At 32.8% G+C, this 19,714-nt stretch overlaps 2 protein-coding genes across 5 annotated transcripts in view; one reads left to right on the plus strand and one right to left on the minus strand.

Moving 5' to 3' along the window:
- The first annotated feature begins 5,311 nt into the window (after positions 1–5,311).
- Positions 5,312–19,714, plus strand: part of LOC114349438 (period circadian protein) — a 152,974-nt gene continuing 138,571 nt past the window's right edge. For all 4 annotated transcript variants that reach the window (XM_050654255.1, XM_050654256.1, XM_050654257.1 and 1 more), the window contains exon 1: positions 5,312–5,477. The gene's annotated coding sequence lies outside the window, so the exon portion shown is untranslated. The remainder of the gene's footprint in view (positions 5,478–19,714) is intronic.
- On the minus strand, positions 10,479–11,138 carry LOC126887508 (uncharacterized protein MCAP_0005-like). Its single transcript, XM_050655135.1, has one exon. It carries the CDS (start codon positions 11,136–11,138, stop codon positions 10,479–10,481), a length of 660 nt encoding a protein of 219 aa, XP_050511092.1.

The raw sequence follows: 19,714 nt of genomic DNA on the forward strand, positions 1-19,714 counted from the left end.
AGGGCACAATTTACAGTTATAGTTCCAGTTACTGACTCAGGTTCAACACCTCTTGAAATTGATCTATAATCTGAGAGTAAATAGTTAAATTTCTTTTTTAATAATGTATAAACATTTTCAATTTCTTTGCAACACCAAAATGCAGCAGCTGCATAATACTCTGGTTAAATCGGAGAGTGCAGGAAGAGTCTATACCGGTTTCGGAGGTCTTTTACCCTTCATCAGTAGTCCCATATCCTCTATTCTCCGATTTCCCCAGGTACCATACTTTGGGCCTTCCCGAATTGCAAAGAAAGAAATGTGATGGATGAACTAGGGCCATCTACCGAAAAACAAAGAAAGTTTTTATACCGAAAATGTTTATACATTTTTAATTCATTTACTCTTGTGTTTGAGTATTAAGGAATCTTTCTTGTTGGAGCTTTTAGCACGCCGAGCAGATGAGTTGTGAATTATTTAAAATTCTCTCATCTTAATTTCCTCGGCATACTGTATGATTTATAATTTTTGAAAATCTCGGGAGGTTGTAACCAAAGAAAGTATTCCACCTGTTGTCAATCTAGTGGTATGGAGACGATATTTATTGTCGTTTTCTGTGCTACTTCGATTGATAACTTACTTTGTTTTCTTTTTTAATGTTTATATATACAAATAAAGTTATATCGTTTTTAAAACTATTTTTTATCACCTCTTTCATCGTGACGTTGATAGTAGGTACTTTTACACTTAATTTCATAATTTTTGTATTCTATCATTGCAATCTTTGTATTCTAATGAACAGTGGCGTAGCTAGCCCCACAGGGGCCCCCTATCAAAGTTTGTCGCGGGGCCCTTTTCCGCGACTGATATGGGATAGTGCTAAAAAAATGTTCAACAAAAGCAGCAAAAACACGTGTATAGAATAGAATAGAAATATACTTTATTGTCACTGAAAATTTTACAATTTTATGGACAAAGCGTAGGTACAAAGAGTAGAAACAAAACGACAACAAATACAGTTTATTGAAATTGCACAAATCGTCAATATTAGGTATTTACAAAATAAAAGATAATGAAATAAAACAAAACAATATAGAATGTTTCATTAATAATTGGAAATATTTTAACTGTAGAATTCTGGGCTCAAAATATTACGGTTTAAACTAAATCACCTACCCCGAAAAGGCTTACTAAGGGAGCTGGAGCTCTTTGAAGATGGTGCCTTTTAATTAGTTTTTTTGAAATACCTCTAGAACACATCCATTTAGAAAAACTAAAACTGGTACGGCTATTTATCTTCGAGAGATGAGAGATAAATCTATTTCATAAATTGTGAGTTTACCGGTCATATGCATCCTCTGGGTAGGGCAACGGTTATTTTATCGCATAACTTTTTTGTCTTTAACTTTTAAGCATTTTTGACACTGGATTATTAAATTGTATGGTATTCTAGTACCTACTAAAAGTTACTCTTACTTTAAGTCGGTAGGATACAGCGTTTTCTAAAAAAATCGATTTGAAATTTTTTCGGTTTTTGAATTTGATCAAAATTTAAAAAATTTTTCAAAAAACGGTGTATTTTACCGACCTAAAGCAAAAGTAACTTTTAGTACTAGAATACCTCATAATTTGATAATCTAGTGTCAAAAATGTTTCAAAATTAAAAACACAAAAAATACTGCGATAAAATAACCGTTGACCTACTCAAAACACACGCATATGGCCGGTACTAATATAGAAATTCGCAATTGATGAGATCGATTCATCTCTGGAATAAACGTACCAGTTTTCGTTTATTGTTATCATAGTTTTTTTTTTGAAAATTTTTTTCAAATTAAAAAACACAAAATTTTCAAATCGACATTTCTAGAAAACGGTGTATCTGTATCCTATCGACTTAAAGCAAGAGTACCTTTTATTACTAGAATGCCTCACAATTTAATAATCCAGTGTCAGAGAGGCTTAAAACTTAAAGATAAAAAAGACAGATAAATAGTCGTACCAGTTTTGGTTTCTCAGAATAGAAGCGTTCTGGAGGTATTTAAAAAAACTAATTCCAAGATGTCTTTTTCAAAGAGCTCTAGCTTCTGTAAGAAGCATTTTCAGACTAGGTGATTTGGGTTAAATCTTAATACATATTTTGAGCCCAGAAATCCCTAATTAAATTATTTCCAATTATTAATGAAACACCCTGTATATTGCAAAATTTAAATAAATTGCAAATTGCATAATACAACCTTAGGAACTAATAAGTTCAGCGTATAACACTCAAATATAGATAATAATAATAAATCTGATAATCTCTAATAATCCAAAGTCAAAGAACAGATTTGAATTGAGACTCACTGTTTTAAAACAGTTTCAGTTTTTTCAAGCCAAGGGTGAATAGACATTGAAAAGGAGCTTAAACAAAGAAGCTCTGTTCTTTAACGTCGAGCGACCGGCAAATAGATATACCTAAATACAATTTATAGATAAAGAACAGATTACACGAAAATATACGCAAACAATACACAGTGTTTAATGTTTCAAATTATCAAAGGTAAAGCGATTACGAATATTGCAATTTCACATTATACATTATAAAATGTCTCACACAGCCAACGGTGAATAGACAATAAGAAGTAGCTTGAAAACAAAAAACGTCTGTTGTTATAGAACGGCGAGAGGCAGAAAATAGATAGGTACCTGTACAGTACATAAATATAGTTTATAATAAAGAATCCATTACACGAAAATGTCGATATCCCAACAATATATGTACACTGTTTCAAAGCGTTTTAATAGTGAAATAATTGCAGAATATTTTGTTCAATATTTTGAATCGAATTTTGTTTCGACATGCTGCGTTTGGGCTCCTGAATGTCGGGGGCCCCGTATAATTGATACGGCTGATACGCGGTAGCTACGCCTCTGCTAATGAAGTCTGACAAGGGTGTTTCCTTATAAAGTTGATAAAGCTCCTTGTTGTATCGACTTCTGAAGATTCAGTTTTCCCTCACAGGTCCTAGTATTCTCCTCAGTACTTTCCTTTCGAATGTGTCGAGTTTGTTTTTGGATGTTTCTTTCAGGACCCATGCTTCACTGCCATAGCATGCTATTGGGCGAATTAAGGTTTTATAGATTTGTATTTCGGTGGACATTTTTAGACCGAAATATATGGGAGAGGGTAAAATAAGCTCTGTTTGCCTGCGTTATTCTCTTTCGTATTTCTCCATCTTCTGATCCGTCGGCATACCTATAGTTCTACTCCCAGGTACCTATGTAAACTTTCCAACCGTTTCAATGTCATCTTGGTGTATAATGTTTTGTGGGACTATATTTCTTCTCGTCTGTATCATTATTTTTGTTTTTTCTGTGTTAACTTCCAGACCTAGCCTTTTTGTTTGCGTTTTTAACTCTGCGTATGTTTCCTGTGCTCCTATTGATGTTCTACTCATAATATTAATATCATCGGCATAAGCGGTCAGTTGAACCGTTCGCTTGGTCAGTAGGTTTCCTCGTCCAGTTTGCATTTGCCTAACCGCATACTCCAGTGCCAGGTTAAACAAAGTTGGGGCCAGCCCATCTCCCTGCTTTAGTCCCTGCGAAATTTTGAAAAAGTCTGTCCGGTGGTTTTGTATTAGTACACATGCCTCAGTTTCATCCATTGTGGCTTTAATGAGTCTAATTAGCTTGTGTGGTATTGCCAATTCAGCCAATATATTGTAGAGTTTGTTCCTTTTGGCTGAGTCGTATGCCTGTTTGAAGTCTACAAATACGTTGTGGACATCAATGTCGTGTTCCCATGATTTGCTCAAGATCTGTTTGACCGTAAATATTTGATCCAGTGTCGATCTTCCCCTTCTGATACTTTTCAATAATATTTTCCGCTAGTGGTTGGAGCCGCTGGTTTATAATATACGTGATACATGATGCATCTTACTTTGGAGAATACAGAAAACAAAGACAAAATAAGTAATCAATCATCTAATTAACAAATTTATAATACCTAAACGAAGGAATAAGACCTTTCGTGATCATTACTCTTCAACTTATGCCTAGAAAAGCTAATGTGAGAAGATAAAATGAATAGAGAAGGACTCGTATATCAAAAAAGACAACAAGCTTTGAAATTTGAGGTTGATGTGGTGTTGCTGGCAAGAGGAAGAAAAGAGCTACAGGAGATAGTACCTACAGAGAATAGTAAAAGCAGCGAAGAAAATGGGACTACATATAAATGAGTAAAACAAAATGTATGGAGTGGACAGATGGTCAGTTCAGGAATGGACAAAAGTTTAAAGTAGAAGTAGAAGAAGTAACATCATACGAATTCGAAATGATATAAATATTTACGTATCTAGGAACAATAATATCACGTAAACCGAACATTAAGAAGAAATACAAGCTAGGATAATGGCTGGCAATAGAAGTTTACATGCGCTTAATGGAATGTTGAAAATCAAGTTATTTGTATCATGCAGTGAGACATATACAATGACAAAAAATGAACAACGTTTACTGGAAATCTAGGAAAGTAAAGTTCTGAGGAAGATATATGGAGGAATAGTAAAGGACAGTTTATGGATGAGAAGATCAAATAAAGGCACAGAGATTTAGATGGCGAGGTCATCTAGAAATGATGCCGAACACGAGGACTCCAAAAAGGATACTAAACTACATTATAGCCTCAAAAAAGCGAAAAGGAAGACCGAAGATAGAAAAGAAATAATGGAGATAGAAGGCCAGAAAAGAAAAATGAGATATGTAGGTACCTACATATATTGCAAATTATTAATTTTGTGGAAAAATGACAAGAGACCTTTTTTGTTTATAATAACCATAAAAAATTATTTTCTGGAGCAAAAAACGTGAATTCTGGAAGTTGTTTAAAAAATTGTACAATTTCTGCCCAAAAATTTCGCCCGGCGCCCATTTGTTTAAAGGGGGTTAAGGGGGCACGTTTGAATAGAAATCCGCAAAGAAAAAAGAACCCAAATCAGAAACATTTTTCATACGAAAGTGGCCTCACAACCTGGACTAATGATTTTTCATCTCCAGATATCCATCTAATGAGATTTTTTTTTCACTGGTGTATTTTGTTTTTCGGTGGTGTATCTGTTTGATATCAGGTCAAAATGTGATCAACACGATTCCAATAGATAAACAATTAATTTCCAACGCCTACGCGGAGCCAATGAAGGAACTTTCCGAGTATTCCTTGTAAATCGACGTCGTCAAGGCAAAGACACAATCTAGCACGATTGCAGGTCACGTTGCAGGCATCGTGATTCCTTTGCAACCGAACTCGCTCTCTCTTTGTCCGATATTCGTCTTGCGCGTTATTCTCTCTCGTTCTACACACTTTACTGATGCGATGGTTCCTATGATCCCTTTACATTTTCTTAACAACTCGTTCAGTGACAATCGGCCCAAGTGTTTTGTATTTTTGAACTTTTTTAAACACTAGGAAGATATGTTAGTTCTTAAGAAAAAAGAAGAGTTTTATATTTAAAATAGTGAGTACAATATTTTATTTACCTTGTGCACGTTTTATAATTTTTTAAATTTGCGTCCTTAAGATATTTATTAAGATTAAATTTATTTTTATGTAATTTTTCCAATTTTAATAATAATCTTGATACTGTCAGCATTACAAGAATCAGTCCACAATTTTAAATACCACCTTTTTAAGTTTTAATGTTTCCTTTTATTTTTAAAATTTTGGTAACTGTTTACAGTCCTAAAAATGTGATGTTACTTATCTACGATTTAATCTTTGTTTGTCTTTAGCTGTAGATAGTTTTAATTTTCAGTTTCTTGTCTCCATCAAAATCGCGACTAAGTCAGTAAGACCCTTTGCTTTCAAAAAAAAACTTGGTTATTTCCCTACATTTTTTCCGGTCCCTTGCATTTTCTCTTCAATTTCTCACACCTATTTCTGACAAAGCTTGCTACTGCTTCCAACCATTTCTTTCTTTGAATGTCCTCTTCTTTTCTTCTTTTTTCGTTATTTCTCCCTCCTATGTAACATTGTTTTAACATTTCGGTTCTCTAGCATTCGTATAAGGTGGACCTTGCACTTTGGGCTCAGGGCCCCCGCTACCATATGTGCAAAGTGTGCAATGCACACGGGCGCCATCCTATAGGGGCGCCAAAACCCGGTGTCAAAAATTGCAAAAAAACAAAAAAACAAAAATTATTTTTAAAATAAAAGTTGAGAAATTAAAGAGGATTAATTATAAACACACACAAAATTTTATTAGTATATCATCCAGTTACTGCCGATTCCCACTTACGAGAACATGTCAGAAGGCATTTTAATTTATTTTGTCATGCTTTTATTTTGTTTGTTTAATTTTGATATTTTACTCTACAAATAATAGTCCATTTACTCACGGCTTTTGCTCTGAATTTTAAAGAATCGTTTATATTGACATGAAATTTGTCATACACATAGCTAACACGAAAATAAGTGATATTGTGCCGATGTGTGCTTTTGCCCTGGGGTTAAAAGGGGTATTCTCAGGGGAATGCGACCGAAAATACCTGGGGGTATTCTCGGGGGTGAAAAAACATACATTAAAAGTCCGGAATTGGATAAACTGACTAATTCTAAGCGACTTTTATTGTATAGAGATTTTAACTAAGTCAATACTTTTGAGTTATTTGCGAGTGAATATGTCCATTTTTAGACAAAAAAACCCGTTTTTATACGGTTTTTCGCAAGTAACTCAAAAATTAATTATTTTATCGAAAAAATTCTCTTAGCAAAAATATAGCTTACAAAAAAGTGAAAAAAATAATTTATATATGAAGTCTGCAAACCCAGTAGAAGCAAAGTTGTAGCTAATGAAAAGTAGGTTCTTATTCGTTAAATTCCAAATTGAATATTTCAACGTGAAATAGCCAAAAAATTAAGTACTTTTCGGGGACAACTCATTATAACTTCTTTAAAGTGTTTAAAAAAAGTTTTATGTTTGATTTTTAAAAAAGTTTCTAGCAGAAAGAACAAGCAACAAGCAACCTTTTTTTGGTAAAAAAATCGTAAAAATCAGCCCCTAATGAAATCAGCCCCATTCCAAATGAAATTAATCGTTACAGCTTTACCATTTACTTTATGAACTATGTATTGTTTATATGAACTGTAAATTTCAACGGTTTAAAGTGCTCATTTAAAAAAAAATTTGGTTTTAAAGTAAATAACTTAAAAATTATTAGTTATATCAAAAATATCAAGCAGTAAAAAATGTAGAGGTTTTGCTTTTCTGAATATTTTGGGTTTTTTGTTTTCCTTTAAGACAAAAATTGGTTAAGATATGGCCGTTAAAAATTTGTATACAATCATGATTAGTGACTCGGTCAAGCCCTTTAAACTACAGACTTTTCCAAAAAAAAAAAGAATGTGTGTACTTTGTACGCAGGTAAGAAGTTATACTTTTGTTGAAATACACTATATTTCGTTGAAATCATACATACATACATACATAATCGGTTGCCTCTTTTACCATATTAGGTGTCGAGGATTCCTCCTTTATATAATACTCTCTGCAAATTTACGCCACTTCTTCCTATCTGCTGCTAAAACTTTTGCTTCTTGCCACGATGTTCCTCTTTTCTTGAGTATTTCGTTTACACTAGTGTTCCAGCTTTTCCTTGGTCTGCCCCTCCTGCTTTTACCCACTGCTTTGGCCTCCCATGTCATTTTCACTTGTCTCTCACCACTCATTCTTATCATGTGTCCAGCCCATTTTAACTTCTTTTCTTCAACTTTTTCGTTGAGCGATTTTACCTGTAATTCATGTCTTATATCTTCGTTTCTTCTTTTGTCTAATCTTCTTGCTCCCACCACTTTTCTTAAGTATCTCATTTCTGTAGCTTGTAATCTTTTTCTTTGTCTGTCATTAAGTACCCAGTTTTCTGCCCCATATATTGTAATTGGCATATATACAGTTTTATATACTGTCATTTTGGTTTTCCTCGATATTTCTTTTTTGTTTAGGAAATTTTTATACAGTGAATAATAAGTTCTCGTAGCCAATTTTATTCTGTTTCCAATTTCATCTTCTTGTGTACCTTTGTTGTTTAACATTATTCCCAAATACTTAAAGAGGTCTACTTGCTCGATTTTTTGCCCTTCGATTTCAATATTTACAGTTGCTTCTTTGTTGGCTATTGTCATTACTTTAGTTTTCTCCCTATTTATTATTAAGTTGTAGTTTTTTAGTTCTTCAGCCCAGATTCTAATGTTATCTGCGAGAGCCTTTTCAGTTCTTGCAACTAATACAATGTCATCAGCAAATGCACAGGCTTCAATTTTTATTTGTTGCAAATTTATATACCCTATAGCGCATTTTTTAGTTTTTTTCCAACACTTTTTAATAACTTCATCCATAACGGAAATAAATAACAGTGGGCTCAACACTCCACCTTGTCTAACCCCGTCGTTATTAGAAAATTCGCCGGAGATTAAGTTACTTGTCCTGACCTGGTTTTTTGTGTTGACATACAAACTCTTTATTACACTTACAAGTTCTTCATCTACTTCCTTGTTTTTCAGGCTTTGCCATATTCCTTCTCTATTGACCATGTCAAACGCCTTTTTCATATCTAAAAACGCCAGGTACAGTGTATCGTTTTTTAACAGTGTTTTTTCAGTAATTTGCTGTAGTGTGAATATATGATCTTGTACGCTGTGTGATGGTCTAAATCCACTTTGTATATCCGCCAGTCGAGGCTCAACTATTTCTCGTAGTTTCTTTTCTAGGATAATTTCGTAGATTTTCAACGCTGAGCAGAGAAGTGATATACCCCTATAATTACTGCACTCTTTCGTGTCTCCCTTTTTGTGTATAGGCAGTATTATTGAAATGTTCCAATCCTCTGGGATTTTTTTGTTTGTCCATGCTAAATTTAGTAGGTCATGTAATTCTTGTTTACCCTGTTGTCCAAGATATTTCAATAATTCAGCATCTATTCCGTCGATCCCTGCTGCTTTACCAACTTTTAGTTTTTCTAGTGCATCTTCAACTTCTTCCATCTTTATTTTAGTTTCATAAACGTCTTCTTGCCCTCCTTCAGGTGTTTCGTCTGTTATCTGTGTGCGATTCTCTGCTGTTGTATTTTCATTGTTTAAAAGTTCCTTGAAATATTCTCTCCACCTTTCTATAATGGGCTCATCCTCATCCTAATTTCCGTTTTACTTCTCATATTCTTTAATACTCTATAAAATAATTTTGTATTTTGGGTACTATTTTCTTCCATAGTTCTTCCAAATTCTTCCCAGGCGTTCTGCTTTTCTTGTTTTATCCTTACTTTAACTTTGTTGCGCTGTTCCTTGTATTTATCGTATGCCTCTTGATTTCTTTTTTGTATGTACATTTTCCATAGCCTTTTCTTTTCTCTGACTTCTTTTTTAATATCGTTGTTCCACCAGCTTGTCTGCTTTTTATGATTATTTCTACTGGTATACCCGCAAACTTGCCCTGCTGTTTCTAATAGTATTGCCTTAAATCTGATCCACTTTTCTTCCACATTTCTACTTTGTCTTCTCTTTTCAATCCTTGCAAACTGTTTTTCTGTTTTTTCTATATACTCATTTCTTGTTTGCAAGTTTCTCAGCTTATAGGTTCTTATTCGTCCGCTATAGTTTTTGTTTTGTATCTGTTTTCGGTCCTCGACTTTGTTGTTATTCTTGAATACTCCTTCTAGTAGATAATGGTCACTACCTATATCATAGCTTCTTTTCACTCTGACATCTTTAACTTTACTCCATTTTTCTCGAGGAACTATTATGAAGTCTATTATTGATTTTTCATTTCGCTGGGGCATTGCTCTTGTTATCTTGTGTATTTCCTTGTGTTCAAAGAAAGTGTTGGCTATAACTAAATCATTATCTATACAAAACTCTAGCAATCTTTTCCCGTTTTTATTAATTGTGTGTTCTCCGTGCCTACCTATAGCTCCTTGCCATTTCATGTTTTCGTTTCCCACTCTAGCATTGAAGTCTCCCAATATTATGAGTGTTCCCTCATAATCTTCTACTGTCTGCTGTAGTTGTTCCCAAAATTGATTTTTGTCGTTTGCTTTGTCACTTTCTCCAGGTGCGTATATTACAATCAAAGTTATAATATCGCTTTTACTACAATTCATTGATACTTTCAATAGTCTCTCATTGATGAACTCCCAATTTCTTATACTTTTTACTTTATCTTTGGGTATCAAACAGGCTACTCCTGCTCTGGCCCATTCAGTTTCCTTTACACCACTGTATATTAATAGATTTCCATCTCCTATTATTTGTGTCCCAGCTCCCTTTTTTTTTGTCTCAGTGATGGCTATTGCAGCATAGTTTGTGTTGCTAAGGGTCTCTACTAATTCTAACTCTTTTCCACTTATTCCTCTAACATTCCATGTCGCTGTTCTCCATACCTCTCCTTTCTTATCTATAACTTTCAGTTCCATTTCTTTTTCCGTTTTCATTGCCGAATTTGTCATCGTTTTGTCCGCCTCTGCTTTTATTAGTTTTTTGGATTAGCTCTGTTGCTCTCTTTTTCAATTGTGCCAGTTTCCATATTCCATTTCCATATTTCATCATTTATAATGATCTTCTGGTATTTAACTTTTACAACATTACCTTTTTGCCTCTGTTCATTTGCATATTCTCTTAGTTGTTTTTGAATCTTTCTTTCTTGGATCGTATAGTCATCATCAATAAAAAGTTTTCTTCCTTTAATATGTCTTAACTTGTTCTTATTTTTCATTATGTCTGCTTTATCACCATATGTACTCAATTCTAACTTGCACATTCTCTTATTCAGTTTCGTTATCTCTTTTATCTCACACTTTGTTCCAAGAAAAGTTTGCAACTGATTCTCTATATCTTCTTTTAGCTCTATAGTATCTCCTGCAGTTTCAAATCCGGTGATAATAATGTTATTTCGACGTTCTTTCTTTTCCATAGCTTCAAGTTTATATTCTAGCACCCTGATTTTAGTTTTCATTACTTCATTTTCTCTTCTAATCTCTTTTACTTCTTCCAAACTCTGCTTCCATTCACTTGTTAAATCTTTGATAATTTTTATTAATTCTTTACGCTCAGTTCTCATTTCTTTCATTTCATTTGCTATCTCTCTCATTCCGTTTGTTACTTCTTTAACCATCCCTCTCATTTCATCCATTCCGTATTCCTCTGATACGCCTATGGAATGTGTAATCTGTGTTGCCTATCTGCTAGCGCCAACGATCATCTACAATTCAACCTTGCGGATAGATAAATCGCTACCAACAGATAAGACGCCACGTTATTTTGATTTCAGCCTACCTCGAATATTATTAGTCCTATTGTGTCACTAACACTCTCAGCACTTTGTTGTAGTATATTATTTGCTCACAGTTCACTCTTACAATTTCTAATTCTCGATATTTCCGAAATTCGGATGAAATATCAGAGCACTCAAAATTGCGTTGTTTATCAACACAGTGGCGTACCTCCATTTTCTCAACGAAATCAATATACTTTAAACAGTTTCTCTACTACTTTCCAAAAATTTTTATTAAAACAATACCAAAAATTAAAAAAATAAAAGAATAAAACACACACAAACACATTGAAAAATGCCACAAATGATTTCTGAACAATAATTGTTGCCAAAAATTTTAATTAAATAAGTACGTATTTTCTGAAAAAAATTATAGAATAATATACTTACAATCATAAAATCTATAAAAAAAAAATAAAAAAATAACAACTTGCTTGGGACTTGAACCCACTTCACGTCTACCGCGCCGTACGAGAGTTGAAGCGATTTCCCACTACACCAAATTCGCGTATACGTCATGTGGGAATATACACAACCTAAACGTTGACACCATAAACTTTTTGACATTTTGTTTATTTATATGAATCAAATTATTAGTTTGATTTTTGTCGAATTAAAATACAACAAAATATAGAGTAAGAAAACGATATATTAGATGAAGATTTGTAGAAAGTTTGTTCGTAATCAGATTATGTAAATTGAAGTATTGCCTACTAATAGGTAACTACATTATTTTTTTTACATTTTCCAAATAGATAGGTATGAAGATAATTTTTTATTGGAATACAACTGAAACATTTAGAATTACGTAGGTACCTGCGGCTTTTCAAAACTATTTAAAAAGTCACTATAATTATAAATTTGATTTTATTTCTGTCCTCACAACAATAAAAACTAATATATACAATATTTTTGTTTACCGATAACTTCCATATTGAACAATTATTGACAGATCATTTCAACACCCAATCAGAGCCCGTATAACGACTAATACCATACTGTCGGTGTGCGCATGCGCGCAGATCAATAAAATTTCACCCTCAATGAAATCGCGCCTAAAGAAGTATAACTTCAAAAAAACATTGAACCGATGAAACTTCAGATCATATAAACAATACATAAGTAAAGTAACTTGTGGTGAAGCGGTAACGATTAATTTCATTTGGGATACTAATTAGGGGGTGATTATCACGATTTTTTTTTACCAAAGGAAAAGTGTCCAACATTATTTTGAGCGTAACTTACTTAAAAGTATAGAAATGTATTGACTTAGTGAAAAAACTTTATATACCCTATTCCACGAACATACGCCTGTTTTGGATTACTTCGACAACGAATATTTTACTGTGCAAAATAAGAAGAACGAAAGTAAATTGCAAATTACATTGTTGTTTATTGAAATAATTATTAGCGCCATTTACTTTCGTACTTCTTATGTTGCACAGTAAAATATTCGTTGTCGAAGTAATCCAAAATAGGCGTATGTTCGTGGAATGGTCCATAGAACAAAAGTTAGTTGTTTAAAATTAGTAATTTTATCCAATTCCGGGCTTTTTAGAAAGTATGTTTTTTCATCCCCAAGAAAGGGTGAAACTCACATTCAGGGCAAAAACACACATCGGCACAATATCACTTTTTTCTGACATGTGAGCTATGTGTATGCCAAATGTCATATTAATCCAAGCGGTTCTTTAAAATTCGGAGGTTTTACAATATTTTACCTTGAGTGAATGGACTATAAATATGAATTCTAAAGTTCAGTTTTTTGGTTTATTTCAAGCACCTACCTACCTTCAAAAAATAAATAAAAAACACGATCCAAAATGCCGTAAGGGACGCCAAAATCCTTTTTTGCACACAGGAGCCAGTAACCCTTACGGGGGCCCTGTTTGGGCATTTGGGCTCGTATTTTTGCCGTACCTACTTAATTATTTATTTTTCAACATCCTCATTAGTTCTTTATGTTTGTCTTCTCCTAATATTCCCTTCTTCTTACGGTGCTTTATCCTTAAGGACGTTGGCCATTACATTTGCCCATTTAATCTTATTTGCAGCCGCCCTGAATAGTTTCTATGGAGGTCATATTCGTCTATTGTCGTAGGTTTTTAAGCCAAGAGTTGCATCTTCTTTCTAGTCCCCTTTTGCTATTGATTTTGTCTTCTATTATAAGTTGGGGTAGTTCATACTTTTGATTTCTTATGATGTGACCAAAATTTTGTGTTTTCCTGTTTTATTTATTATAAGCATAAGTTCTCTTTCCTTGTTCATCCACCACAAGAGTTCCGCATTTGTCATATGGCTCATGTAGGATATTCTGAGCATTTTACGGTAACACCAGAGTTAGAATGGTTGGATTCTTTTTTGTGTTGCTTCTGTCATTGTCCAGGTTTCAACATCATAGAGCAAGACAAAGAAAATAAAACACGTCAGTATTCTAGTTCTGAATAAGATATCCAGCTGGCGATTGCATAGAATTTTTTGCATTTTGTAAAACACTGTACGTGCTTTTTACAGGTGTGTTCTTACCCCTAGTGAGGGGTCCCAAGTTTCATCAAGATTACTTCCAAGGTACGTTATTCTTGTTACTCTTTCCAGATCTGTTCCGTCGACATTGATCTTTACCCTTCTGTTTTGGTGCTTGCTGATGACCATCGTTTTTGACTTCTTTGTATTAAATTTCATTCAAAATTCCCTTTTCTCTGTATTCCTCCAAATATTTTTCTAAACATCTTTCTTTCCCAGACTTCTACTCTCTTTTCTTCCTGCTGGTTCATAATCCACGTTTCATTGGCATACATCACTGTTAGTATGGTATAACTAGACCCAAACCCAGACATCGAAAGTGAAAGTTATCCTCCAACACCAAATTATGTTCTATATGGTCCACATAATTTTCAGAAAAAAATCACACTATTTTGAGCATCGGGTTTGGGGAGCAGAGTGGGGAGAAATCGGTAAATTCGTAGTTTTTTACGTATTTCGTCAATATTTCTAAAACTATGCGGTTTAGCATGAACAACCTTCTATACAAAAATGTTCTACATTAAATTTGAAATAAAAAAGGCCCTATACATAATCCTTCTAAAATGAAAGGTTCTAAAGTTACGGAAATAGTTTAGTATAATTGATTCAAAAAAGGGCTAACCCAAACATTTAAAGTAAAAGTTTTTCTCCAACACAAAATTGTTCTATATGGTCCACATATTGTTCAGTAAAAAATTACACCATTTTAAGCGTCCGGTTTGGGGGGGGGGGGCATGGGGGAAAGTCGGTAAATTAGTAGTTTTTTTTACGTTTTTCGTCAATATTTCTAAAGCTATACTTTAGCGTAAACAATATTCTATACAAAAATGTTCTATATAAAATTTAAAACAAAAAAAGGTCCTATTCATGATTGTTATAAAATCAACGGTTCCAAAGTTACGGAGGGTGAAAAGTGGAGATTTTCGATACTTTTTATATTATTTGGGCAATGTATAATATTACTGCTAATGAAAGAAATTTTCTTTGACAGGATTATGTAATTATGTAAATAAAATTTGCTATTTCAGTGGCCGATGGTATGTTAGTGATAAGCTCTTGAAGAAACGTCAACCTCACCACCCAAAATCATCATCAATTGCCCAAATAATATTACTCTGGAACCGTTGATTTTATAACAATTATGTATAGGACCTTTTTTGTTTTAAATTTTATGTAGAACATTGTTTACACTAAAGCATAGTTTTAGAAATATTGACGAAAAACGTAAAAAACACTTAATTTACCGACTTCTCCCCCATCTCCGCCCCCCACAAATCGGACGCTCAAAATGGTGTGACTTTTTACTGAACAATATGTGGATCATATAGAACAATTTGGTGTTGGAGGAAAACTTTTACTTTGGATGTCTGGGTTAGGCCTTTTTTTGGACCAATTATACTATACTACCACCGTAACTTTGGAACCGTTCATTTTAGAAGGATTATACATAGAACGTTTTTTATTTCAAATTTAATGTAGAATATTTTTGTATCAAAGGTTGTTCATGCTAAACCGCATAGTTTTATAAATATTGACGAAAAACGTAAAAAACTACGAATTTACCGATTTCTCCCCCTCTCCCCCCAAACCCGACGCTCAAAATGGTGTGACTTTTTTCTGAACATTATGTGGACCATATAGAACAATTTGGTGTTGGAGGATATCTTTCACTTTCGATGTCTGGGTTATGCCATTATTTGGATCAATTTTATCATACTATGTGGGTCTTATTACTTATCTCGTATACACGCAGTTTAGCTGTTACTGACAATTTTTTTCAGTATTGAATTTAGTGACCCTATCGCTCTGCTTTCCTCCATTAATCGTTTATTTATCTCTTTTATTTCTTTTCCCATGTTCGTTATAGTTACTCCTAAGTATTCAAGTTCTGAATTTACTTTTTCAAAACTATTGAGAGCCTCTGCTCCTCTCATTTTGATACCTATATTTACTATCATTTGATAGTTTTCCTCTCATTTCCACATATTGTGTTTTTGTTTGGTTTATTGTTAATCCGTATGTTTTCTATTCTTCAAAGGACATCGCACACATCTTATGGAAAATATAATGTCACTCAAATTCAATAAAATTTATACGATTAGATTCGTTTTAATATAACGATCAATTCTTATCATTGCGCCAACTCTTAATTATGATTAATTACGGCGCAAATTGCAATTAAAGTTTATCGAAATCACATTTTTGGAGTCCATAAAATGTTAGTTTACAATCATTATTGCTCTGAGTGCTATTCATAACAGCTTAAATCCGGCTGGGCCTAAGCGGATTAGTGAAACTAATCCGCTGATTTATGGAGTACCGAAAGTCTGGGTATTTTAAAATATTTTTTCTCTCTCTAACTTATGTACCTACCCATTTGATTTCAGATTTATTTATATCAATTTCTGCTCTTATTTTTGAAAATAGAGAGTTGGCGCAATGATAAGATTCGATCGTTAATTTAAAACGAATCTATTGGTATAAATTTTATTGAATTTGAGTGACATTATATTTTCCATAAGATGTGTGCGATGTCCTTTCTGGAACACTTTTTCTAGGTGTTTTTTTGTTCTCTCTAGCATCACCACATCATTCGCGTATGCTATGCACTGTTCCTTGCTATTGAAAATAGTCCTGTTTGTGCTCATATTTTATCTTCTTACGATTTGTTCTAATACTATTAGGCCAGGGTAATAAGACAAAAATATACCCTGTTCGTGACACTTCAGCAGCCAGGGTACTGAAGCGTTATTTCGACAGGTAATACCTATAAGAACAAATTGTAACTATTTCCTGCGTAGGATCTGGCAGCCATTTTTATTTATTAACAATTAACTGTCAAAAAATGGCATTTCCCCCTTTTTTTTCAAATCAACGGAAAACAGTGAAACTTATGATTTTTTTAGTACAAATATCTTCGAGATTATGGAAAAAGCTTTAAAATGACGTATGTATTACAAAGTTTGATATACTGATTTATTGTTAATATAATTGCGAAAAAAGGTTTGAATTGCACAAAAAATATTTTCTCAATAACTGTTGTAAAAATTAGTGTACAGCTTTGAAATTTTTGTCAAATGAGGGTTCTTTGGTGCTTAATATGTGATAAAAATTTCAAAGCGATTCATTCAATTGTCTAAATTTTATTCAAATTGTTTATCTCAGAGAGCATTTTTTTGCAATAACATAAGTCAGAAGAAAATGACCTAAGAACCATTCCACAGGTGTTAAATGAAAGTGCATGAGCTACATTTCCAACATGGTTTAAAAAAGTAAATAAAAAATGCATTTATTAGTAATAAATAATTATGCAAAAGTATCGTCAATTTTTCTTTATAAATTTTTGAATAATTTTTTCCAAAAAAATTGACTTTTTTACCCTGTTTTAAGTGCACAACTACCAAGTAATATTATCTACATATATCATAATTGATAAAACATTGTAATAAATATGTATAATTTCTTATATAACAAAATAAAAAGTTTATAAGGAAAGATTTACGATACTTTTGCATAATTATTTACTACTAATAAATGAATTTTTTTATTCACTTTTTTTAAACCAAGTTAAAAATATAGCTCATGCTATTTCATTTGACACCTGTGGAATGGTTCTAACTTCATTTTCTTCTGACTTATGGTATTGCAAAAAAAATGCTCTGTGGGATAAGCAATTTGAATCAAATTTAAACAATTAAATGAATCGCTTTGCAATTTTTATCACATATTAAGCACCAAAGAACCCTTATTTGACAAAAATTTCAAAGCTGTACACTAATTTTTACAATAGTTATTGCGAAAATAATTTTTTTTGCAATTCCGACCTTTTTTCGCAATTATATTAACAATAAATGAGTATACCCTATTCCACGAACATGCGCCTGTTTTGGATTACTTCGACAACGAATATTTTACTGTGCAAAATAAGAAGAACGAAAGTAAATTGCAAATTACATTGATGTTTATTGGAATAATTATTAGCGCCATTTACTTTCGTACTTCTTATGCTGCAGAGTAAAATATTCGTTGTCGAAGTAATCCAAAACATGCGTATGTTCGTGGAATGGCCCATATATCAAACTTTGTAATACGTCATTTTAAAGCTTTTTCCATAATCTCGAAGATTTTGTACTAAAAAACCATAAGTTTCCCTGTTTTCCATTGATTTGAAAAAAAAAGTGAAAAATGCCATTTTTTGACACTTAACTGTTTATAAATAAAAATGTCCGCCAGATCCTACGCAGGAAATAGTTACAATTTGCTCTTATAGGTATTACCTGTCGAAAAAACGCTTCAGTACCCTGGCTGTTCAAGTGTCATGGACAAAACCTTATTACCCTGGACTATATAGGGTGAGGCAGATAACTGGCCTATTAGAAATATCTCGAGAACTAAAGGCAACAGAATCATGAAAATTGGAATAAAGGGGTTTTGAAGGATGATCTATTAAATGAAAATATTTTCATCTCTTTGCAACTTCCGGTTATACCGGAAGTTGCTTATAACTTCGTTTTTTTAAATGGGACACCCTGTATATTTTTACATTTTTGGATTCTCTTCGATGTCTTCTTTCTTAAAATATAAGGTTTTGTAATATTATACAGGGTATTTTAAAAGATAATTAAGTTTTTTTATTAATTTCGTAGCAACATTCACACCCTGTAGAATTGTAGTAGTTTGACATCTAAAACTCTACTTACGTTCAAATGATTTTGAATATACTCTACTATTGTTAAGAATCATTAGTATAGCTAAATTTTTAATTTTAGTATACAGGGTTGGTCGAAACTCGGAATGAGTATTTTCTGAGTTTTCTTAAATGGAACACCCTGTATTTTTGTATTGTAGTGAAATGATATTTTATAGTACTTCTTTATTTCTTAAGCATTCCCTATACATACCTAACTGCTTTAATTTGTGAGTTATTGGTGATTCAAGCTAAACATTAATTGCAACAAAAAATACGTAAAATTTTATTAGGTTGGCCGTGAAAATACTCAATCCCAAATAATTTTTCCGAAATAAATTCATATTAATCCAGACTGGTCCTTAAAATTACCAATAATGGTTTAGCTATCGAAATACCTTCTTAGTTAAGATTGTTGGTGCGATTAACAATTAAGCACAAATTAAAGCAGTTAGGTATAGGGAATGCTTAAGAAATAAAAAAGTACCATAAAATATCATTTCATTACAATACTAAAATACAGGGTGTTCCATTTAAGAAAACTCAGAAAATACTCATTCCGAGTTTCGACCAACCCTGTATACTAAAATTAAAAATTTAGGTATACTAATTATTCTTAACAATAGTAGAGTATATTAAAAATCATTTGAACGTAAGTAGAGTTTTAGATGTCAAACTACTACAATTCTACAGGGTGTGAATGTTGCTACGAAATTAATAAAAAAACGTAATTATCTTTTAAAATACTCTGTATAATATTACAAAACCTTATATTTTAAGAAAGAAGACATCGAAGAGAATCCAAAAATGTAAAAATATACAGGGTGTCCCATTTAAAAAAACGAAGTTATAAGCAACTTCCGGTATAACCGGAAGTTGCAAGGGGATGAAAATATTTTCATTCAGTAGATCATCCTTCAAAACCCCCTTATTCCAATTTTCATGATTCTGTTGCCTTTAGTTCTCGAGATATTTCTAATAGGCCAGTTATCTGCCTCACCCTGTATATCTACCTACTAAAATCACAATAAAGATGCACTAGGAATAAACAAACCAAGACACGTTGAATGTTACAAGGAGCACTCCCAAATCATGATTTACAAAGTTTATACATTGTAAATCATGATTCGGGAGTGCTCCTCGTAACATTCAACATGTCTTGATTTGTTTATTTCTAGTGCATCTTTATTGTGATTTTAGTATAGGTTGAATAAATTCGTTGATA

The sequence above is a fragment of the Diabrotica virgifera genome, chromosome 6 (assembly GCF_917563875.1).
Source record: "Diabrotica virgifera virgifera chromosome 6, PGI_DIABVI_V3a".
Lineage (NCBI taxonomy): Eukaryota > Metazoa > Arthropoda > Insecta > Coleoptera > Chrysomelidae > Diabrotica > Diabrotica virgifera.